Source organism: Pleurodeles waltl, chromosome 8 (genome assembly GCF_031143425.1).
Source record: "Pleurodeles waltl isolate 20211129_DDA chromosome 8, aPleWal1.hap1.20221129, whole genome shotgun sequence".
Lineage (NCBI taxonomy): Eukaryota > Metazoa > Chordata > Amphibia > Caudata > Salamandridae > Pleurodeles > Pleurodeles waltl.
Window position 1 is genome coordinate 1,437,632,242 of NC_090447.1, and position 25,884 is coordinate 1,437,658,125.

At 45.6% G+C, this 25,884-nt stretch overlaps 1 protein-coding gene across 1 annotated transcript in view; it reads right to left on the minus strand.

Moving 5' to 3' along the window:
* DSCAM (DS cell adhesion molecule) overlaps positions 1 to 25,884 on the minus strand; it is a 1,000,736-nt gene that overhangs the window by 485,415 nt on the left and 489,437 nt on the right. The window contains exons 5-6 of the mRNA XM_069202587.1: positions 25,593 to 25,871; positions 14,654 to 14,929 (exon numbers count right to left, since the gene is read on the minus strand). Of these exons, the coding sequence (XP_069058688.1) occupies positions 14,654 to 14,929; positions 25,593 to 25,871 (555 nt within the window). The remainder of the gene's footprint in view (positions 1 to 14,653; positions 14,930 to 25,592; positions 25,872 to 25,884) is intronic.

Genomic DNA, 25,884 nt, shown 5'->3' on the forward strand with positions numbered 1-25,884 from the left:
GGCCTGTACCTCCTGTGTGGCCTTAAATTGAGGGCTGGAAGCCAGCAGCGTGGGATATGCCTGGGAACGTGTCAAGGTGAAGACCAGGTCCATCTGCACTCACCAGTGCCCATTCGAGGCCAGCCGGGTCACATCTCTTTGTCCCTCTCTCCTGTTTCTCTGGACCCGGGGCACTATAGGCTATTATGGGTAAGCGGAAAAATCATATACACATTCCCTCGGATCCATCCCAAGGGAACACTTCAAAATCTTTTCAATTATATTGTTTTACCTTCAACAGTGGGGGCTTTGGCCCTCATTCGGACCTTGGCGGGCGGCGGAGGCCGACCGCCAAAGTCCCGCCGTCAAAATACCGTACCGCGGTCGCAAGACCGCGGTGGGTATTTTGACTTTTCCCCTGGGCTGACGGGCGGCCGCCGAAAGGCCGCCCGCCAGCCCAGGGGAAAACGACCTTCCCACCATGAAGCCGGCTCGTAATCGAGCCGGCGGAGTGGGAAGGTGCGACGGGTGCTACGGCACCCGACGCGTATTTCACTGTCTGCTATGCAGACAGTGAAATACTAGCGGGCCCTCTTACGGGGGCCCCTGCAGTGCCCATGCCATTGGCGCCCATGGCATGGGCACTGCAGGGGCCCCCAGGGGCCCCTCGACCCCCCCTACCGCCATCTGGTTCCCGGCGGGTGAACCGCCGGGAACTGGATGGCGGTAGGGGGGGTCGGAATCCCCTCGGCGGCGCAGCTAGCTGCGCCGCCTTGGAGGATTCCAATGGGCGGCGGTACACTGGCGGGAGACCGCCAGTGTTGCCGGTCCGACCGCGGCTTTACCGCCGCGGTCGGAGTGCCCATTGGAGCACCGCCGGCTTGTCCGCGGTGCTCCCGCGGTCCACCAACCCGGCGGTCATTGACCGCCGCGGTTGGAATGAGGGCCTTTGTCTGGCAAGATCACATCTGTTGAGGAAGAGCTTGGAATGTGGGGGGTAGGTGTTACTAGAGAAATGGTTTTCCAGGCCATAGAGTCTGTTTTGCACACTAAGGTTAATTGTCCTACATCTCTTTCTACACTAGTGGAACCCTCCACTCCATCAGAGTGTCCCAGAAATCTACTGGTGACTGCTGTTTATCCATCTCCTGATTCTACTGTGTTTGAATTGGTTGCTTTCACTTGTAAGAGGAAAAAGAAAGATCCTTATGGGGTGACCTCTAGTGTTTTCAGTTTAGAAAGACCTCATGGAACTGTTAATAAGGGGTCTGATAGGGATTATTATCAAAAATACAAAAAAATGTCAAGTGCAGGCCTGCGTTCCACATTTGTCTGAAACTGCTACGTTACCTCCAATGAAGTCTGACTTGATTAATACGGTGGAGCTTATAGTCAAGACGTCTGTGGAATCAATATATACAAGTCTGGAATTAATTGAAAAGTCTACTGTGGGACTGGGACAAAGTCTCTGTCTAGCACCAAGGATTGGAAATAATTTGGTGTCTTCTACTTCTGTTCACGCCCTTCAGTTAAACGCTCTTTCTCGAGCACTGGAGGGCCCAGAAGGTGGGAGGTTTGGGGCTTCCTGCGTGTCTCATACTCACCCAGAAATTAACTCTTTCAGTGCACAGCCTCCTGTTCCCACAGGTTGTCCCCCTGATCCTTCTTCATTTATTCTTCTGATGGTTGACTTCAGACAGAACTCAACTACCCAACGTAGAAAGTATGTTCCTGAGAGTGCACCTAACTTGCGCTCTGCAAATCCCAACTCATAGGTGTTTATAACAAGTTTGAATCTAACCCTAGAAGTCAGCTCATGTACTGTTTTATTGGTGAACATACCACAATTGAAACATGGAGATGCTGAAAGTACAGAGCAATTAATTAACTAAGTGGTTTATTGGTGCAATGGGAAGGTGGAGGGGGGCATCTTTTATTTAAATGGCACAAGATGCAGGATGAGGACAGCATCCACAGATAGAAGTGTATTGTCTGCATCCCTGTGAAGAGACAGGGCTAATTTTTAGAAACTCCATTATATCCTTGTATACAATACAAACAACTACTGATTAGTTCATTCTGAGACCTGCCGTTTGTTTCTAGGCAGGGCCTGCCCTTTTGTCTGTCTCTGATTACTCTTTCATGAAGGCTGATGATATCCAGGAGCAGCAAATGTATACATCGCTTTGCCCTTGTTTAGATTCTCCTGCTTAGAGCCAGTCCCATTGCCACCTGCAGTGAAAATAATCACTTTGAAGAAGGGTTGTGTGTGGAGACAAGCCAGAAAATGACATTTGAAAATGAACTAACCTAAACTAGTACTGAGGCTTTTTTCTGTGGATCCACATCCCCTGTCTGGAAAATGTGCACAAAAGTGGGATCATATCCAACCCACTTTGTTCCAGTCCCAAGTTCTTCTTGACTAAGGAAGAGAGAGCTCCACCAAGTACATGAAGTGCTGCTGTACAACCAGGACTGGTGTCTGTCTGACAGCAAGTCTCCCAGAGGAAAGGGTACATCACCTGACTACTGTACGTTTTGTTGGAGGAGCAGAGGGTCTGCCTGAAGTGCCTAGAAGCCTGCCTGCTGAGAGAGGGAGAGTGTGCTTGACTGACCTGGAGGAGAAGCCAGTGTGTTCTGGCCATGAGAAGCACAAACAGAAAGCTGAGTTTCCAAAGAGTGTGAAGCCAGTGGTTACCTGTGTCATAAAGGGATCCCTCTGGTCACTCCATGCAGTTTCCTTGTAAGCTTCATTTAAGATAGTAACTCAACAACTACTTATGTTATCAGGCAGACTGTTGCTGGCTGAGAGATGGGTGATGCCACTGCTGATGCAGTGAAGAAAGAAGCTTGTCAGTGCTGAGCAAGAAGCCCTAACTTTCCTGGAAGACAAAACAGCCAAAGGATACCATCACAAGGAGATTGGCCGGGCGACCACAACATCCACCCCTGGATTTCACCATACCCATCAAGAGAACTCCTGCTGCTCATGCCGGATGTTGCTGCGTAGGCCCATCCCATCAATTACCTCCTAAACAGACATCCAATGGGAAGGGCCAGTACAGCCTTCATCTGAGAAGAACCGCTGTCATGAGGATGAGTGCAAGTCTGACTTGCACTGCTTCCACCATGATGCACAATTCACTTGTGAGAGAAACTAAACTATCTGTGTTCTAACCCTCATCAAAAACAGTTTGTGTGCAGAGCCTATGGATATAGGCCCTCATTCTGACCTTGGCGGGCGGCGGAGGCCGCCCGCCAAAGTCCCGCCGTCAGGTTACCGTTCCGCGGTCGAAAGACCGCGGCGGTAATTCTGACTTTCCCGCTGGGCTGGCGGGCGGTCGCCTTCAGGCCGCCCGCCAGCCCAGCGGGAAAGAGGCTTCCACGATGAAGCCGGCTCGGAATCGAGCCGGCGGAGTGGAAGCTGTGCGACGGGTGCAGTTGCACCCGTCGCGTATTTCACTGTCTGCGCAGCAGACAGTGAAATACATTTAGGGGCCCTCTTACGGGGGCCCCTGCAATGCCCATGCCAGTGGCATGGGCACTGCAGGGGCCCCCAGGGGCCCCGCGACCCCCCCTACCGCCATCCGGATCCCGGCGGTCGGACCGCCGGGATCTGGATGGTGGTAGGGGGGGTCGGAATCCCCTCGGCGGCGCAGCAAGCTGCGCCGCCTTGGAGGATTCAATGGGGCGGCGGTACACTGGCGGGAGCCCGCCAGTGTTGCCGGTCCGACCGCGGCTTTACCGCCGCGGTCGGAATCCCCATTGGAGCACCGCCGGCCTGTCGGCGGTGCTCCCGCGGTCCTCCGCCCTGGCGGTCTTTGACCGCCAGGGTCAGAATGACCGCCATAGTCTCTTGACTATAGAGGGTGGAAAGGGGGACGCAAGGAAGACAGCAGGAAATATGGGGTATAGCGTCCGTTCTATCTCAACATAGTTTTCTACAGTATGTTTTTTCTATTAATTGTGTAGCCCTCAGTTCTGCTGTGTGATTAACACACTTTCGTTTTTCATAAGACATAATCACTGGATTTGCCATTATGGTATTGTGTCTGTTGGTTAATTGTTGAGTTCTCATCTCTTTGTTTCTCACACTACTACCCTGAAAAGCCTGAGTGGCAAATGTGGATAGGGTTGTTCTTGGCTTAGGTTGCAGAGCCATAGGGGATGGAACTCAAGACACAAGTGGCAAAAACTCTCAACTACCATGTTTGGGCCTACTACCCCTTGTCAGCTCTGTGGCTTCCCAAACAGGGTCTGACAGGAGGTGATCAAACTACCTACTTCAAAACGTTCTCTGGTCAAATTCCTTTTCACCTTTTTATCACTTTTCTATTCCCTCCCACTATAAGGAAGGTTCATGGTAGATCTGGAGATGCCCTTCACTCCATGAGGTAAGAGCAGATGTGCCCACAAGGGTTTATTTATTTGAGGAAGGGCGGGAGAGAAGTATACAAGGCTTTCATCTTGAAAAGCTGCCACCCAAAGTACTATGGGATGTTCATTCTCTAGGGCAGGAACTGAGTCAGAGTGAAATGACAAAGCAGATAATAGGTGGGAATGTTAGCTTAATTAGCTCTTAGTGTTTTACCATCCCATCTGAATGCACAGTTTCAAAAGTGCAGGACACCACTGTCAAAAGAAAGAGCTGAACGGGACAGAACAAAAGAAGACAACTTGTCTTTTTCTGAATGAATTCCTATCTGGCTGGTTAATGAATCTGGAGTGGTGTCTCCAGCTTTACCTTTAATCTCTGAACCTAAACGTCTGCTTTAGGTGGTAGTAAAGGTAGCCTATTGGTGACACACAATAAAATGTGGGTCCAGTTATGGCCAGAAAGATCTTAAATGCAGTGGAAATTCTCACATGTGACTGGTAGAGTGAGGGAGACCCAGAAACCTGTCAGACGGAACTCTAGTAATCAAGTGAGAATGGGCCATTTCCCTGTAATTGAAGTGGTGACAAGCCTTTTCGGCACTTGAACACACGGGTGTGTGTCCTTGAAGACTTCTTTTACAGTGTGGGGGGGCTTTGGTCAATGAATTAATATTTTACTGTCCCTCATCATCAGGGTTTGCCTGATGGTGACAGACAGTAAAGAAAGCCCCATCCTGATTGGGTGGACATAGCCATTTCTCAGATGGCCCTTACTCTGTTGGAAAGGTTTGGCTGTGGCGGTGACAGAATAATCACTGCAGTAGGCAAACTTATTGTCCACCCACTTCTAAATCAGGTGGGCGGACCATTATCTTGGTAATAAGGTTATTCCGTTGCTGTTGCAATGGGGTATGCTTAATGCCAACATATAAATCAGCCCCTAAATCTGAAGATGTGGTGGAGGAGCTTCTGGTCTTGCCACAAAGTGATGATATAAGGTCCAAATTATTTTGAATGAGTAGTATTGAGCATCTTTATCTTTCAAGATTTAGAAAATATTGAGCCATCCCTTGTACCTTTATGATTACTACAATGAGTTGTTTTGTTATTATCCCTGTATTAATTTCTACAGGATTAATTTGAAGATTACATGAATCTACCCATTTGGATGTGGCTTCTTTATTTCTGATGGTGATCATCTTGTGTTGTATCTTCTGTTTCTTAATGGGCAAACCTGAATCCTCACTACAAGAAGAAAATGCTCGATGGCTCCAATCAGTCACTTCAATGAAGGTGCTATGTGCAGATTAGTGGGATTTTTGTTTTGAATATTACGTAGGTTGTTCATTTTTATTCGCTTTCGTGGAAAATGCAGCTTTTGTTGGCTGGCTGTTGGAGAACTTTAGTAAAATAGGAAATTCTCTAGTAAAATCCATAATGTCTAAAGAAACTGAAGTTTGAGGATGCAGTGGACATAATCTGGTGTGAGTCCCGAGCTTCTGTTTTCATCATGTTAGAAATAATGTAAAACAAACAGGCCATATGATTCAATTAATGCGACGAATTTCCATACATACTGTTTAAAAGGTCAGATCTTTTAAAGGCATTTATAAAGAAAAACTCCTGAAATATTTCAGTATCTCAGGGTCTGTTCACAGTACCAAGAGCAATATTTCTCTTCCACCGCAAATCATGTTATGTGCGCGTAAGAAAATTCGGTGCTCCTCCCTAAGGGCTGCAGAGTAAAGGATTCCTCAGCTCTCAGATACCTGAAATCAGTCCACTCTCCTTCTACTGGCCTGATGTGTTCCAGTGAGCCATTCACATCTGTTTTAATGCACTGCAAATGGTGTGCAGGGCACTGGAAATGATAATAAATATTAATGACACCTCAATTGATGTCTAAGGGTTTTCTGTATGACATTCCTATCATAGCTGACCTATACAAATCACGAGTGCATGAGGTGAGTAGAAGTAGACTGTGGTGCATGTCCTTGGGTGCATGTGATGAGCATGCCCTCAGTTTTCACTGACTGCATACTTAGGACCTCTTTCAGAGATGCTTTTTATTCTTTGAGGTACTGTTGATTCTCCTGGGTGCAGTATTTACCGGGTGCAGTATCACCTTCCCATACCGCACTGCAGAATGAATGGTAATGTGGTAACACTGCATGATTTCCACCGTTCTAGGCTTCATAACATAGAAAGTGCGGTATATTCTCAGCATAAATTCTCCCAGATTAAGCAATTCGTGCAGGGCAAAAGTGCATATTACAATACCAGTTGTAACCCTGATTCATGCGCAATATCCCTTTGCTAGATTGAGGGCCGAAGTGTCTGCATTGCAAATCAGAATTCACAAGCCCTACAATTGTTTCAAATGCAACATGGGACATTTTACATCTTGCATAACTAAAACAGATCCTTCAAAACAACTCTGAATATTCTTCAGAACCAACCCTAACCAGATTAAAAAAAAAAAAAAAAATCCAACCACTGCTGCTATTGAAAAAAATGGTTTATAGTCAAAACAATTTTATCCAATGAATCAAATGTTGCTACAGTTATCACTTTTATTCTACTCTGCACAATTAAGGAAGGGTTAGAACTCCGATTAGCCTTGTTGTTTACCAGGGCAGATTAGACACATAATATTGGCATGGTTATCACTCGCTGCCCATATAAAAAAGCTGAAAATGCAATGTGACAGACTATTAATCCGCGAGACATTTCCTTAATGAGGTATTTATCCCAATTCACCACTGTTGGAGTCATGTGAGGAAAAGTGTCTGGGCAGTTTATGAATACTTTACGGCTATTTGCGATTAACCATTATTTTTGATTGAGTTTTACGCCAGTAACACGTTGTGAAAGATCCATCATTCCCTTACTGTACCTAAATATTTTCTGCTAGTTGGTCCTCCATATTGGGCCGTAGCTGAATAATGGGGCGTTCCTCTGTTTGTGTGTAATATGAGAAAATTACTAGTAAAAATGAATATGCATTGGCAAAGGCAATAGGTTGGAGGCTTGCAACCAAGAGCTGACAAAGGCAATAAATAGATGCCTCCTGCAGTGCAAAAGGATTAAAAAAAAGATTGCTGTGCGTACGCAATAAAGGGTTACATGTGTAACGGAGGAGTGTACTTTTCAGATGTGAAATAGTTCTTCGTACATTCCAGTGGTGGAGGAAGGATACACTTAACTGCCAGTAAACTGATGATGGGATTACAATACTCCATTGGGCTGGTCTCACAGGGTTTCTTTGGCCCCTGAACCAAAGATGCCAATAGCTGAAGGAGACTGAAATAAAGCTATTTAAAGTAAGTAGATAATTCCATATGTGTGCCACGAATGGCACAGATGCTGGTACCTGTAAAACCTCAACGGACGGAAACTGCATCTGCATTATCTGCCAGGCTGTAATGTTATTTTTATAAGTAGGTAAAAGTCAATAACTATATTCCGAACATCACAACGTGCCAGTGCTTTATTTTTAAAATTGTAAGTGCCCGTGCCCATTGCGCTGCTCAGGCACCCGCGGCTGGCGCTATAAAATGTCAAAGCGCAATTAGCAAGGGTGTGCAGTCCCAAATCCAGTTCAGGCCTCTTCAGTTCACTGCCATGCACTCCCTGCTCGTTATCTAACTCCTATAGGTGCCTGCTTTCTCCCCGGGGACGCATTTTTCAGCATTTTACTTCCTCTGTTTTTTCGTTGTTTTTGATCTTCCCTAGGTTGGTCTTGGAAAAATGTCTGATGGGCAGAAAGAAGTGCCAGCCCCCCAAAATAAGTACCGGTGCCCCCCAACTCAACCACCGGATCAAATTAAGCACTGCAACATTGCCTTTGCTGCGTGCTCATGTTGGCATGTTAACTTAATGGATCCAGGTCATGTTAAAATAATTATACAAAATATTTGAATTTGCGGGTACGCAACTATTATTTGCACCATATTCGGAGCGATGAATCTCATTTAGGCGTCGCCAGAGGCGCAGATGCGGTCCCTGACTTACCCCTTGCAACACCTGACACTGCCTTTGTGACCCGGCAAGGACAGTACCAGGAACACATGGGAGGCTCCACATTCCTTATTTTCTGCCTGTTTTTTTATTACACTAGTATTGAATACTATCTTATTATTCATTATTAGTAGAATAGAAAATGGAGCATATCAGAAATTAGCTTTCTGGTTGGCAGAGCTATAGGCACCCTGTCCAAGCAGGAACCACAATCCTATTCAGGGAAAGTGACAACACACCCTAAATTATCCTACGCTCACCCTCTGGCAGCTTGGCACAGAGCAGTCAGGCTTAACTTAAGAGGCAATGTGTAAAGTATTTGTACAACACTTTAAACAGTAAAACAGTCAAAACACCACACAAAGAGATATCACACCTGTGTAGAAAAATATTACTTAATATAAGAAACAAAACAAGACCAAAAATCCAATAAGTAGAAGTCGAGATATACATTTTTAAAGATAAATGTAAAATAGCACTTAGAAGCAATATACGCTGAAGTGGGACATCTGGTCGTACCAGAGACTGGGACAAAGTCAAAAGTTCAGGCCGACTGCGATGTAGTATGAACTCACTTGGGCCTGCTGAACCAAAGTACATTGATTCAGGATGCATCATTGTCAACGAAGATGAGATGTGCAAAAGTATGTTGATCCGGGATGAATCGTTGTCAACGAAGATGAGAGGTGCAGCCGAAGCGATGCATCAGTGCAGAGTGTGTTGGATAAGAAGCGTTGATTTTCTGGATGCAACTGCAGCTATGCGAAGCTGCTGCTGCCGCAGTAGGCGATGTGTCAATTCCAAAGGCGATGCACTGTTTAGAAAGGCGATGCACCGGGTCCACTCCACTCAACAACTAGGATGTGCTGGTTCCGACTCACGGAAAAAGACAAAGATGCACCGGTTCCAATGAGGATGCAGTGGTTCTGGTCGAAGCAGCACTTAATTCCCACTTCCAAGAGCCCAAAACAATGGTGGCACCACTTGGCAGGGCAAGACTTGCAACAAGCAAAGCCCCTGTGCTGTAGCAGGGTGAGGTGACGTCTTTTGTGTCACTGAGACTTCAGAAAATAGGAGACCTGTCAACTGGCCCTTCTAGTCATTGTGGGTTCTGGGTGGTAGAGATTCAGGTCCAGTACTCCTCACTCCCAGTTAAGAGGCTGCAGGTCAACACAGCAAATCAGGAGTCCAGCAGGCTAGCAGCTCAGCAGAGGGGTGGTTCTTGTAGCTGCACAGCAGTCCTTCATCCTGGCAGAGTATCCACAGGTCCAGATGTGTATTGAGTTGGTGGTGTCAGAGGTCCAGTGCTTATACCTAGATGTGCCCTTGAAGTAAGTGGGGAAGACTTCAAAGAAAGGTATTTGAAGTGCAGAAAGATCCGTTCTTCCTGCCCTGGCTCCAGACTCACCACAGGTGGGAATGCCGGTCTTTGTGTGGGGCCAGGACTCTGTCTATTCTGGTGTAAGTGTCAGCCCCTCACTCCCATCCAGCCCAGTATAGCCCATCAGGTGTGGATGGCTCATCAGTCCCTCCTAAGCTCCCTTTTTGTGGCTGCCTAGCGGGAATGCACAAGCCCAGCTGTCATCCCACCCCAGACGTATATTGAAGACATACAGCAGGCACCTAACAGGCCAAAGTAAGAAAATGTCAACTTTCTAAAAGTGTCATTTTAAGAACTGCAATTTAAAGTCCAACTTTACAATAAATTGTGATTTTAAATTGAGAGTTCATAGACACCACACTCGGAAAACGTATTTCTTCCAAATTGTAAATTACACTTATAAAAGGTAATAAGGTAATCCCATGTTATTCTATAGGGGAGATAGACCTTGGGAGTTTTTCACTACCAGGACATTTAAAACTTAAAAGTATATGTCATGCCTTTTAAATACATTGTACCCTGCCCTCTGTGTTGTCCAGGGACTACCTTAGGAGTGACTTATGTGTATAAAAAGGGAAGCTTTGAGCCTGGCAAGAGTTATTTTGCCAGGTCGACATGGCAGTGTAAAGATACACACATAGGCCCTGCAATGGCAGGCCTGAGACATGGTTGGAGGGCTACTTAAGTGGGTGGCACAATTAGTGCTGCAGGCCCACAAGTAGCATTCAATGTACAAGGCCTGGGCACATGTAGTGCACTTTACTAGGGACTTATAAGTAAATTGGATATGCCAATTGGGGGTTAAGCAAATGTTATCATGCATTAAGGGAGAGAGAACAAGCACTTTAGCAATGGTTAGCAGTGGTAAAGTGCACAGAGTCCTAAAGCCAGAAAAAAGGAGGTCAGAAAAGTGGAGGCGGTCTGCAAAAAGTTGGGAGGAAGATCACGCTAAGGCTGTGAGGTCTAACAGAGCACACTTACAGAAACCGATGGTTGTAGCTGTGGTAAGCACAAAATGGTTTTAAATGTATATTTTGTGCGTACCTGCAGGTGAGAGTGTGTTTATGTGAGAGAGAGCATGTGTATGTGTAAGCATGTCTACTTGCATGTGTAAGCAAGTGTGTGTGTGTGTGTGTGAGTGTATGTATGTGTGCGAGTGAGAGAGTGAGAACCAGTGACAGGCAGTGAGTGATCTTTTGTGAGATTGATGCCTTCTTTGCTTCAAAGGGAGAAAGGAAAAATGTGCCATATCTACTAAGATGTGGTGCATTTTTTCTCTCTCCTTGTGCTGGTTCTCTTTCACCAGTTATGCTCCAACGCACACACCCTTGTGCCATAGTACGAATGTCTGTGCTTTCTCTGAACCCTAAGTTTTATACTAGGTGGCATCCCTACCAGTACAAAAACTATGTTTTAAGGCTTTTCTCACTTTGCATGTGTGCAATATAATTCAGAAAACATGCAAAGTTGGAAAAAAGAGGATACATGAAAAAATTCTCTTGAGAAGGTGTAAGATTTTGGCACACATTTCTGTCTGCCAATGTTTGTATCTAGGAATTTGCATCAAAGTCTATGGGTGGTTGCTTGGGAACACCCATGCACCAAACATGGGACAACTCCTTAACGCAAAGTAAAACAAAGCAGCACATAGCTCAACTTTGTGTAACTTTGGGATGCTATCCAACACAAATTCTGGCATAAAGGTGTACAACTTGGCATACAGGAATGTGGCAATCATAAAAATTGTGGCCCTGACAAACTGAGATCATTTTTTACATAAACGTCATGTATGGTATATGGATGCCATAAATTGCATTATTGTTGCACTGGCATATTTTATGTCATTTCATACAAGTTGGCACCAATGGGGGCACCCATGACAAAATGCTGGCTTTGGCACAGTGCAGGTAATTGTTCACATATGGGGGCACCCCTACTACATTTTGACAAAAATGGAAAGAACTCCATCAGGATTTATTGGCTTGGCATACCATGAGCCTATATAAATTTTGATGAGTGCCCTTTCAGTTCCTATTGCATTTTAGCAAATTTATGTGAAATTTGTCCTTTGAAATGCAACATTTCACCCCATTCTTTTCAAATGTTTCTTAGGGAGAAAACCCCCCTGGAAGAGTTCTGCTGTACTCGATCTCCTCACACACTATGATTCAGAGCAAGTATTTCCCCCCTAAAATCCCAAGGATCAAGTTAGCACCATAAAGTAGGTGGTATCTAAAATACACATTTGTCTGTGTTATGCTAATCAAGCAGTTATTGTGGAATCTCAGTGATATCACTCATTGCTATGTTAAGGTCATGTGATATAACTTCATCACCAACGGTCATATGATGTCACTTCCTGTGATGTCATTAAAGTCAAAGTGTATGTGATGTCACTTCTGCTACCTCTAGTATTTTGGTTCGGAACTCAGCTTTAATTACAGATAGAAGATATGAATTCATATTGAAAATGTTATAATCTATTTCCAAAAGCAAATTTGGCTAAGTAACTTGTACTGTGTTATATTGTGATAGCTAACATTTATAAAGCAGTCCACCCAACTGTCATGATGCTAGAAGAACAAGTTAAAATAGTACAGCATCAGAGTCTGAGGTTTGTGTAGTAGGAAATAAAAATGTTTTCAGTGACTTTTGAAAGGGCATTAATGAAAATACCCTACACAAAGAGAGAACAATAGGTGTCCAGAGTATGGCAGTGCCATTGTGAAGGAGCTGTCACCAATTTTAAAACTACTCATTACCATGACCTGCACTAATTGTACACTTTCTAATTGCAGGCTCTCTTAAGTCATGCCAACAGAACCCTGCTGCAAAAAGTACGGTATTTGTTAATACAGGGTATTGGGCACATTAGCTGATGCCTTGTTGATGTCTTGAACTCCTCTCTCAGTCTGTAATATAGATAGGCTGCTGTTTTTTTTGCGACACAGCAGTCGCTAGACCTTATGTGATCAAGAAACAAGATCTTTCAGAGTGAAGCTAAAAGAAAGGCTTAGGCTCCACCCACACGTTGATTTTCCCAGAATACAGAATTTGATTGGGCCAAAGTTGTGTGCTTCCAGTATAAAGAGTGTATGTAAATATATCTATATCCCAAATTAAACTTGTGCGAGTAATACACTCACTCAGGAATGATCCAACGGAGTGTTAGTCGAGTGTACAAATGCTTTTGTCCAGCCCCAGCAATGCGTTTCAGATAATCAACCTACGTTCACGAACTACGCTGGATCATTCCTCAGTGCACATAATACTCGCAGCACAAGTTTAATTTGGGATTCAGATCACCGGTGGCCGCACCGGACATTACGCGCCACTCCAAGTGCAGGTAGTTCACCAGAAGCGGCAGAGGAGAAAGGAATATATAAATATATATATATATATATATATATATATATACATATAAACACACATACTGCAGCCAGAACCCCAAACCGGCACCCATTGCAGGGGTAGCACGTCTTACAGAGGAGACAACCGTTGAATAATAAACTCCAGCAGCCAGAACTGTAACTCAAAGATGTACACTCGGGCATGCAGTGTGTCTTGTCTTGTTCACTACACGGAAGTGTGGTCATATGTGTAGTGAACAAGACACTGCATGCCTGAGTGCATGTCTTTCAGTTACGTTTGTGGTTGCTGGAATCAATATATGTGTGTGTGTGTTTATATATATAAATGTCCACAAAAACTCTTCCAAATCCTTGAAGAAATTACACAAACTCAGCAGCGTATAGCACTGTGTTATTTATTTAGTCTCCATAATATAGATTAGCACCAAGAAACAACCCAACACGTTTCGGCATCCTATGCCTTATTCACGGGTAACTCTTTCACATGATTGCTTGACAATTTCAAACCTACAATCAATTAATGAAATAAACAAAGGACCACCACGAGGACCATCAATAAACATAAAAAATGTGGGAGCCATTTTGAAACATACTCTCTTTCAATATATGTGCATATTTTGTTGCATATTTTACTCTCTTTTTCATACAATTTTACCAATTATATCCATATTATTCCTGTTTATATTTAACTATTCAATATTACTGTCATGATTTCATGTTTCACTAAGTTACCTACTGTATATCACCCAAGTGGGCGATATGCCCACTTGGACGATATACAGTAGGTAATTTTGCAAAAACAAATATGCACATATATTGAAAGAGAGCATGTTTCAAGATGGCTCCCACATTTGTTATGTTCATTGATGCTCCTCGGTGGTGGTCCTTTGAAAATTTCATTAATTGAGTGTAGATTTGAAATTCTCAAGCAGTCATGTGAAAGAGTTACCCGTGAACAAGGCGTAAGACGCCGAACCACGCATGGTTGTTTCTTGGTGCTAATCTATATTATGGAGCCTAAATAAATAACACGGTGCCATACGCTGCTGAGTTCGTCTAATTTCTTAAAGGATTTGGAAGAGTTTTTGTGGACATTTATATTACGGGAGCCTGACCCAGACACGAACCGCTATTGTGGGAACCCGTCAGACTCAGGAAACTGAGCCCAAATAAACCAAAAGAAGGGATGAACATTTTCCAAAAAACACTATTGCATCATTACGTGATGCATGAGATTCAGAGGGAAATAATTCAGATAATGTGTAATTTCCTGATCCGATGGTGAGGTTACATCTTTTAATTTGTCGTGTTTCTAAAGGCAGAGGCCAAGGTATCTGCAAGTAGCTGGAATCAGGATGATGTGAATCTTTTGGCAGAGTGCAATAGGCTTCTAATTTCTGTACTCTGATAGGTATCTTGGTGATCTAAGATATAAACACCTTCAGATATTGTCTAGATAGTATGGGCTACTTTGAGATGAAATGCACAGTATGCATAGTTACAGCTCCTTTTACATGACACTCACCTTCCAGTATCACCTGGACATAGTCTTGGGCTGACATCTTGTCCTTGCGTGCAAAGCACTGGTAGGCACCACTGTCGCTCTTCACCATGCCGTCCATTATAAGGTTGTCATGGTCAATCCCGATGATCCTGACATTGTTGCCAGGGGTGATAATCTCTCCATTCCTGTACCAGGAAATCTCATAGTCCTCAGCCCCAGTAACACTGCAGAACAAGGACACCTGGCTCCCAACACTGCTCTTCACTTTCCGTGGACTGATGGTGGCTTTGAGTGGCTCTGCAAATGGACATAAGAGAAGATTATTGACACTGTTATTTGTGTTCTGACCTTATTCATTTTTCCATTAAATTATGTTTCTCATGGATGGTGGATGAGGCGATCATTGAAAAGATGGAGCTAAAGAAACGTTTTTCAAGGAGCAGCTTGTTAACTATTAATGCCGGCTCTATCAGGTCCAGTGGCCTGACAGTGAGAAGCCGCAGTTTCCCTCCCTCGTACTAGGGTACACCATCTTAAATTTCCGCCTATGCTGAATCGTTGCTCCCAGTTAGCGTTGCCCTTTCGACTATGAATACACCGGAGGATACCTGGACACTACTGTTGGCAATGAACGTGGTTTAGTGTGTAGCCCTTAATGGAGTGACATCAGCTGACATGTCACTCTCAGTTAGACATTCAAACCCCATCAACTAAGTGTGCTTAAGGCCTTTGTGTACATTGGATGCCGTGTCATTGCCAGTAGTTACCCAAAGTTAGATGCAGAAGGATGTTGAAACTTACTTGTTTCTCAAACAGAGAGAGAACATAGTTGAGTACACAGTGTAATTTTAATGTTCAGTTCACTTCTTAATTGAAAAAGGAACTAGCTTCTGTTCTCTCGCAGGCTTTCCTTCTTGAGATAGAGGATCCAGTAATTCTCATTTCGTTTGTTTTTTAACTGTCCTCTATAAAGTTGATTAACAATTGCTTCTAAAAAAGATTAAGTAGAAACTGTGCTGGGGGTGGCAAGGTTAAGGTTTCATTTTCACGTTTTCTAGATTCGAAAGGGCCTCTTATAAGTAATGACGGAATACGGTTTACTTATACCATGTGTATATGTACTTCTGGCTATGGCAATGCCAGGTATCTCAAGCCTTCCCTTGGGAAACGGGAATAACATTCAGTTATCGTCTGCAAAAACCGATTTCCGAGTGTTAGTTCTCATTTGTGGGCGGCATTTCACCTGGACATTTTGCCTGCTTTGAGCTGTGCAGGCAAATTGGAAAAATGCAGTACTGGGGCTCCTGCATTACAGTACTGGGGCTCCTGCATTCCCAGGGCAGCTGGTGACACCTGTGACCAACACCGGAATCACTGATCCGCCCTTAATCAGCCCTAGGTCTCAGATAGGTAACGTTGGCCTTTTATATCGCAAGAGTTAGGATCTGCCACCCAGGATTTTAAAAAGCTACATGGTACTACGTATGGGCATCTAGATCTCCGCTAGCAGAGCAGATGCAGGGAGGAGGTGGGTCACCCGAAGCAAAAGTGCCTCAGGAATATCTTTGAGCTTTGAGCATATCCTGACATAGCTGGCAAAAGGGGAAAACAGAGGCATATGGGTAAAAGACACATGAAAGCATGCAGTGGTATTACTTATAGTGACTTGGGGTGCAATGGGCATGTGCACCCATTTTTTTACACCCGTAGGGAACTAGTGTATTACAGAAGGGGACACCGGCCCTTGAAGAGCATCTTCTGTAATACTGATAGCACTGACACCACTGATGCACATGTAGCGCTAACTCCAGAGGGCGTTCCATGGCATGGCCCCATGGAAATGGGGGAATCTCTTTTTGCTTATGAGTCGGTACCATATTACAGATGCAGGCAGGGAGGCAAAGATGCCCTTAGGAGGAGCACTGAAAGAGTGCCACAAAAGGTGCTCACTGTCAGTGTGTCCCCTGAGGGCAGCCCTCAGGAGGGGGGTGGGGCAGGGGGGGAAAGTGGCTCCACAGACACCGCCCCATAGGCAGGTGCAGGCAACTACAGGCAGCTGCCGGCTCTCACTGCACGCGCCTGCACGGGCATCTCTAACCCCTCTTTAAAGTACAGGCGGTTGCTCCCTGCAATGAGAAGGATGGAGCAGCTTTCAACCAGCCGCTCTGTATTTCACTGAAAACCCCCCAGAGCAGCCGAGTTCATAGCTGCCCCGGGAGCAGTGCATTCCTTCCAATAGGGCACACTGTCCCTGTTTGCACCTGGCACACCGGCTCAAAGGTGCACGTTGCACAACCAAGGACTGTGCGCCCTGTATGTAATACGAGCCATATATTTTGTTTCACAAACATTTTATTAGTTTTGTAACAGGTAGATATAACAGAAAGTAACGAATAGCAATACATCGTAGTATATAGGTCACATCCACTTGTTTCTTGTGGGTCCGCCATGTCCGTTTCCCCTGTCAGCACCAGTTTCTTTTCTCACTGCGCCAGCTGTGGCCTCCTTCCCTGTATCCCAGGTTAGTGGCTGGCCTGCTACAGCCCCCTCTACGTTTGCCTTATCTTTTAGCCACTTTTTGAGGCAACCCTACCCCCATAGATACGGGGAAAGCCTTCTGTTACCCTTGGATCTTGTCCACACTTAACAAAACTGACAAAATAAGTGAATAAATGACTGACATATGCGGTAAACAAGGTACATCACAACATAGTAAACATATAAAAAAACAGTGGCATATCATGATATGAGCTACCAAAGGGTGGAAAGAACACAATGAGGAATGGCACCCGGCTACCAATGGTTGAGCAAGGGGCTAATTTACTGAGACCTTTACTGGACCTATATTTGGTTAGTGGCCTTATTACCAGTGGTAGGTTCATACTTACCACTACCAATAACCCGTTGGCAATATTTCGGAACACAATTTGTTCTTTTTAACTAGAAATGTAGGCTGGTGTTTGAGAAATAAGTAAACCTGTATTTGGAGTGACAATCAGTGTATTTTCAGAAAATGACAAGTTGAGATAATGGAACAAAATGTGGGTAGTAAAAAAAAAACGATTTCCATTGGCGGCTCCCATGAGGGGAAAGTGGTGGGGCAGCACGGGGGACAGTAGGAAATACATTCAAAAGAACACTTACCTGCCGCCTCGCCACCTTCCGCCTCAGTGCTCTTCTGATCACAGGCTCCCAGACTCATCTGTGCCAATCCAGATGCTGCCCTCATGTTGGTGATACTATTACCCAGCATGAGAGCAGCACTGGGATTGGGCAGAGAGGACTGCTTTTACGCTCCCAGGGGGACTGGGAGCCTGGGCCTGCTGATCTTCAGCAATGGCCTGGAGACATCTAAGTGCGCATGATGGTTTGGCCGTCCTAAAACAGACGGCCAAACCGTCATGCACACTTGCTGTGCCCACCACTGCAAGTACCTTCCATACTTGCCTTATTCCCGCCCCCTAGACTCAGCTCAGCCCCGGCACTGGTTATATAAAATAAAATGATAAACTGCTTTTTTATCATTTTATTTTACACGTTTTTATGCTGCTGAGGCAGTGGGGCGACACTCCTCCACTATAACGGAGGAGCTGCTGCTGACTATTTCACTTATAATGCCTCTTAAATTATAGGCAGCTAATGCTGATGCTGTGGCAGAATCTTTTTAGTCACTGTTAGAAATGAGGTTTCTGGTTGGCTAGGGTATGCACCTCAGCCAGGCAGAACTTACCCACTCTAGTCAGGGCTTGGGAGTTACACGTCCAAGATAACCCCTGCTCACCCCCTTGGTAGCTTGGCACGAGCAGTCAGGCTTAACCTGGAGGCAATGTGTAAAACGTTTGCACAACACACAACACACGTGACGCAAAATATACACCACAAAGTAAACACAACACTGAGCTATGCAAAAATAATCTGTATTGCACAAAACATAATTAGACCAACATTACACGTGAAGCAGTTGTCAGAATGTTACACAAGTTACTAATACTCTGCAGGAATGTGCAGTTGTCACATTAGAACACACAAGTGGGGTGGAGAAGTGTGGCTCAATGGTTAGAGCGGCAGACCCTGAAGCAGAGATCTGGCTCAAGGCCAGGGTTCAAGTCCCGCTTCGGCAGGTCTTGGGCTCAATTCCCCTTGACCAGATAATTCTCGCCTCGGTGCCTAATCTAATTCATGGGTCCAACTCTGGGCAATAGCTTGCTTAATCTCCACAACGGCCCCAACAGCGCTTGGATGCCTGGCTTCACCCTGGGGGTGCTCAGGAGTGGGCGCCTCACAGGGAAAAGCCAGGAGGGGTTCCATAGCGGTATGAGTACAGCGCCTTGAGACCCTAACGGGTGAGTAGTGCGCTATACAAATGCTAATTTACATTACATTAAGTACTCAGGATTCTGCAACATAAGCAGTAGTCAGGAATTATAGTAAAAGGTATATGCACTTGTCAAGAACAGTTCCTAAATAAAAGAACCATTAGAGAATATATCACAAGTCATATAAATACACATCAGCTAGACATGCCCATAAAACGAACATTTTGCACATATATGCATAACCAGTAAACATGTAGGAAATAGTAAACAGCTGTAAGTCTGTATTAGGCTCCTAAAGCCTAGATTTTCTAAAGAGTATCTGCTTGCTGGTGGAAAAGGCACTTCCAGTGCCTAGAAACGGGCACGGGGGCCCCCGACGCTCCTGTGCGCAAAATGGGGGGCCTCCCTCATGGTGGGGGCCTGCCTCGGCCTCCTCACACCCTGTCAGTGGGGTGGGGGCCGGGCGTGGCCCAGTAACAATTACCGCGTAAAGGCGGGAAGGGACCTCCGGCGAGGTCTCCCTTCCCGATTAGACGGAGAGTAGGGAAAATGATGCCAAAAACTAGGAGCGTCCTGCTCCTAGTGCAGCGACCAGGGAAGGAGGGTGCTCCCTGCACCTTCCCTGAGTCCTGCTTCTGCGTTGGAGAGCACTCGGACCCCTCCAGGGGTCCGAGAAAATACATCCTCGCACCGAGGTGGTGCGCGAGTACTAGGAGCTGCTCCCGGGCCGCCGGGAGGCTCCGTTGAAAGCTGGAGGCAACTGGTGAACTCGGACCCATCCGGGGGCCCGAGGAGGCACTCGCGTGCACCCAAGGCGGTGCGCGAGTGTTGGGAAGATGCTCCCGGCCGCCGGGACACTTCCAGGTAAAGAGGAGGCGGCTGGTGCCCCGGGGGCGCTCCTGGGAGCGGACTGTGCCCAGGGGGCGCCACTAGAAGCACGCCGGCACCACTTGAGTTATCTTCGTGCCCCAGGGGCACTTAGCTTAGTGCGAAACTCGCACTAATGATAGTCCAATAACCCGGTCTGCGGCAGTGATTCGGGGGGGAATAAATCAAACGCTTCCAAACCGCGGAGAGGAGTTTTGAGCCCCGGGCTGCGGCGGTGTCCTGGGGCAAAGGCAAAGCGCTTTTAGAGCGCTCAGGGCAAAATTAAAGCCCGGGCTGCGACGGTGAGATTTCCCAGCTATTTCAAGAAAACGCTGAAGAGATTGGTGCAGGGGTCTGGGGCACAGCACCCTGCCCCTGGGAGCAATCAGGAGCCCAAGGAGCACAGGGCTGGGGGGCCCAACTACAGGCCAGCACAAGGGGTGCAGGTGGTGGCAGTTCCTCATAGTGACCAGGCAGGTCACAGGTCAGCACAACAGCAGCAGTCCAAGGTGGTTTCCTGGTGAGTCCATTCATCAGCATTTTGTGTCCAGTTTCCGGTTCCAAGAATGTTCAAATTGTGGGGAAAATTCCCCTGTACTTATAGTCAGTTCTTACAGTGTGTCACAATGGTAGGGAGAGGAGGTTCCAGCCAGTTACAACTGGTTCTGGGAGTGCTCCCTCTCTCCTTTCAGCACAGGCTCCAAACATCAGTGGGGGGTTAACGACCCTATTGTGTGAGGCCAGGGCACAGTCTTTACAAATGCAGGTGTGCCCCGCCTCTCCCTTCTCTCAGCCTAGGAAGGCTTTACAATATGTAGATGCACCTCTGTGTCACCTCCACCCTCCCTGTGTTCAAGCTGTCTGAGAAGTATGCACAAAGCCCCAACTGTCAGTCTGCCCAGACGTTGATTGGAGACAAGCTGCAAAACACCAAAGTCATAAGCACAGATAAGTGCGCACTTTCTAGAAGTGGCATTTCTGTGATAGTAATAAAAAATACACCTACACCAGTAAGCAGCATTTCTTACCACTGTCACAACCATACCAAACATGCCTACGCTACCCCTCATAAATCAGACAATACCCCTTACACCTAAGGCAGGGCATTTTTAATGCAATCCTATGAGAGGGCAGCACTCACAGCAGTGAGACACCAAGTTAGGCTGTTTGTCACTATCAGGACAGGCCACGCAACATGGCACATGTCCTGCCTTCTGCATACATGGCACCCTGCCCAGAGGGCTAGCTAGGGCGTACCTTAGGGGTGACTTATATGTAGTAAAAGGGGAGTTCTGGACCTGGCAATTACATTTAGATGCCAGGTCCCTGTGGCAGAAAATGGTGCACACAGGCTCTGCGCTAGCAGGCCTTAGATAGGTTTGACAGGCTACTTCCGTGGGTGGCGCAAGAAGCACTGCAGGCCCAATAGTAGCATTTAATTTACAGGCCCTGGGTAGAGGGATACCACTTTACAAGGGACTTATAGGTAAATTAAATATTCCAATCAGGTATAATCCAATCATACCAAATTTGTAAGAGAGAGCACATGCCCTTTAGCACTGGTTAGCAGTTAAAAAGTGCTCAGAGTCAAAACGTCAGCCAGCAAAGGTCAGAAAAATAAGGAGGCAAAAAGCCAAAAGTCTGGGGAATGACCCTGTAAAAGGGCCAGGTCCAACAGTCACAAAGGAGCTTTCCTTCATTACTCAAGTGGAGATATTCCATGATTTATTCTGATAGCTTTTTATGACTTGGTTACCATTACATCTAGCCGGTGCTTCTTGAGGTTGGTAAAATCAGTGTATCTAACCTCTGCTGCCTGATCGATTTAAATCTGCCAAAACTGAGGGATAGTCCTGCAGCCAAATTTCAAGATCTCTGTATTTATTAATATCATGCTGTTTCCTTTCAATAACATTGTCAATATTATTATATGAAAGATATTTTATATCAAAGTGGCAAAGCTGGAAAATGAAAGAAAGTGAGTGGTGATGTGTTCAGCAACTCTCCCTAAATATCATAATGAGACCATAACTAACTGCATACCAGGATTATGGACCTGATTTAGCGTGTGGCCGAGGGGGTTACTCAGTCACTAACATGACGCATATCCCGTCCAAGATATCACAATTCCATTATAATCTATGGAATTTGTATTATGGCGGACAGGATATCTGTCACAGACGGTTCGGGGGAGGGCGCACCTATAAATCTAATCTTAGGATGTAGTCTCCGCCCATCAACCTCGTAAAAGAATTTTCCTGCAGAAAAAAAGACCAGTTGTCCCTCCAGATCCCATCATAACCATACACTGAATAGTTCACATCCCTGCCAGGATTTGTTCCAGAGTCATGTCCCACTAATACTCCCCGAATAGTTTCCCAGAACATTTTCCTTCCATCTTAAACCTGATTGCAAGTTGGGTGCTATTGAGGTTACAAGTTTTGCAGTCATATATTACTGCTTATGTAGGATACAGCAATTACAGGATGCGCAATCAGCATCCAATCTCCGTTCGACACCACTGAATCTGGCATTGTTGGAAACTGTCTATGAATTCACCCTTTTGAAAGTGCTCAACTGGCATTTTGCGTAGTATGTGCCCCTTTGATTTGTACCAGGTTTTACTTGGTGGAAATCAAGATGGCAAACACCCATATTGGATTCACACTGCACTGATTTTTATTTCTGTTTCAGGCGCAAATAAGGTTTTACTCCAAAACAGGAATATTAGCTTTTTTTTAATCAGGGTCTTAGACTTCAGTTGGAATAAATACTATTTTATTTTTATGTCACACATATTTGCATATAATATGTTCTTGGAAATGTACTCTTCTGATTGTTTGCACCTTGAAATGTGAACTGTGTCGTGTCCTCTCTTGCTAATACTACTTTCTTCTAGTTGGGTTAAACCTTGAGCTTTGGACAAGCTACTAAAAGTTGAACCAGTTGCTACCTTTGGCAGAGTTTGAATTATTCAACTTGTGATCCCAGGTTTCGTGGTAGCTCAAGTATATCTCATTAAGCTGTCAATCTGTCTCTCATCTCCACCAGGCAATAGACCTCTTCATTATAGGTATGAGCATGAGACCTCTTGGGAATTATCTCCATGAAGCAACTTGAGAATGTTTTGTGGGATGCTATTATTGGATGAACTGAACTCACTAAACAAATGCTCTGACTGGACTAGGACCCTCATTCTCAAACCTTTGATGATGCTGTGATACTTTGGGTTAACAATATTTTCTGGCAGAAATCTCCACATGACTGTTGACACACTAACTAACACAATTTCAAATGGCCATTTGGCCAGACTCTAAATTGGTCCCCTAACACTCTTCATTATCTTAATTATAGTGTATAGTAGGGTAAAAGGGTGTGGGTTTAACATTTCCTTCTGTGTGTGCATTCTAATCTGAAGTCTAGTAGTACATCATTGACACAGCGTGATGAATGCACAATACAGACACAAACTGCACTCATTATCTCTAAACACCTCACACAATTGCCCTTTCTCCTCACACACAATTACTTGCAGGAACCTCTAGAGTTGTTTCACATTACTAAAAACCTCCAAACCATCCGGCAAATCATTCGCTTTCACAAATTTCCAGAATCACCTTGAAACATATCATGGTCCGCATTTAATTAAACCATATAAAATATAGCACATTTATTGTACATGCCACAGGACTATTCTCTAGAGTGGCCACATACTGTAAAGGTATCTTAGAACTTTTCCCGCCAATTCTTTAACGAGAATGTTCACTGTAGTTCACAAAAGCTTCAAAATGGCGAGATCTATACTACTGACTAATGTAATATTTTCCATTTAGATTAATTGTATTTAACGTTATCGTATTAGGGTATCCTGAAGATCTTCCATGGATATGGCCTTATTGACCTATGTTGGATGCTACTGCTTTACAAGGATATTTTGTACATTGTTGTAAAACACCACAGCGGCATGCTGGGCCCAGGGACAACATTAATCCAGAAGATATCTTAATTCATATCTGGTCATACCTCACATAGCACTGCTGTGGAATCCCTGCACATATTCCTGATTCTGCACATTACTGTGGAATGGAATCTGCTGCCATCTCAAATCCAGGTATTTTTGTTGCAGAAAATCTTTACATTTATGCTCCTTATAGGTTGGTGTATTTGCTCAATGCACATTATTCTTCCGGTTTCATAACAACTATTAAAGGCACCTCTAGATCTTCCATATCGCTTACTGTCCTGCATTTGGCTTGTCCAGTGTTATCTTTTCCTATCTCTTTAGAACTTGATGTGCCACCTTGTCATCTGGAGCTTTGGTGGGGGTCAATGGCTTAAACAGAAGCAAAGGGGGGTGGAAGTGGTTGAATGACAATCATGGCTCTCTGGGCTAAGTCTGAGCTGGCAGACCTTCTGTGATGAAAGACTCTGAAATTACATGGTGGCTGGGTGGGGTGCTGGGTGGCAGACACTTAGGAGCCGATTATGAGTTTGGCGGATAGGAACACCCATCCACCAAACTCCTGATAGGGTGGTTGCCACCATGCTGGCTACCTCCCCGCTGGCCCCATTAAGACTCTCCTGCTGGGCTGACCGGTGGAAACCACGGTTTCTGCCGGTCATCCCAGTGGGAAAGTGGCAGCAGCATTGTTTCTGGCTCGTAGCGAGACGACGACAATGCTGCTGCCCGCAGGGGGCACCAGCGTCCTCCTAATGTGCAGTGTCTGTGCGCATTACACAGGTGCTGGGCAGAGGGACCCCTGAGTGGTGCCACGGGCATGGCCAGTGCAGGGACCCCCCTGTGGCGCCCTGCACCTGTTCTCTGCCGGGCCTTTCATGGCGGTGGTACTGAAATGTGGTACTGAAATGAAAAGACTGGTAGAGAACTAGGTAGGAATCAACAGTCCGGCATTGAGTTAAGTGCCACCCTGGCTGATTCCAACCTGTACTGCCATCACCTCATTGGGATCTCTGTTCCCGGCAGAGATGGCGGTAGGTTGGCGGGGCTGCCCGCCAATCTTGTAATGTGGCGGTTGGACCGCCACAACCGCGGCAATCTGACAGCCAATGCAAGTGTGGCAGTCCTCGGACCACCACACTCGTAATTAGGCTCTTAGTAATGCACACGGGGTGGTTCAAGAACTTTGTAGGTGAGAGGGTAATTGTGTGACAGTGGCTTACTGCAAAAGAAGCTTACTCAATGCTTCTTCTTACCTGGCAGCTGCAACGGATGTATAAAAACCCTTGCTGGTCATATGAATGGCGGGAGCAGCCTGCTGTACTGTGAGTCATCAGGAGAAAGAATGTGTCTTTAGCAAGGCCTCTGACAAGTGGCAAAGTATAGAAGTCTTTTGTGATCTATGCCAATCGTGCCAATTAGCAGGATGATGCAAAACCCTCTCCAGCAATGGCATGTGCAGTTGTGCAGCGTGCACTGTGCATCTGAGGGTTGAATGACAGCTTGCATTGTGAATAAAGCAGTAAAGGGACTCCAGTTTTTCAGAAGACAGCAGTTCATGTCACCTGCTGTTAGGCACCACAACTGAAACAAATTCGAGCAAGTAGTCTTGAAGATCTTTTCTAAACCAGCTAAGTGTAACCATTTCCAAACAGGACTTGAAGTCCCCAGAAAGCCCTTGCCCTAAAAAAAAATAAAGACACAAAATAAGCTCGCCATTACAAGCGAGAGAGGGCAGTTTGCAATTCCTGATGTATGCAACCCATTGACAGTAAGTGATGTTCTACCCCTGTACAGAGGAAGAACATTTTGTACGTACGTTTCACATATAGTGTCCCAATGACTTCTGCGTTCCCATAGCTGTTCCACACCTCACAGACGTAATTGCCAGAGTCCGACGGCCGCGTGTTCTCAATCAGAAGACCGGTGACCGTTTGCTGAAATCTGCTGTCTGGCTCCAAGGTAACACCATTCTTTAGCCAGCGGTACTTTGGTATTGGGTGCCCGGATGCTTTGCAGGGTAGCTCCACCCGCTGTCCTGCCATGGCTTTGCGATGTTCAAACCCATCAAGGATTGCAGGGCCTGAGTTTGTAGACTCTATAAGGCAAGA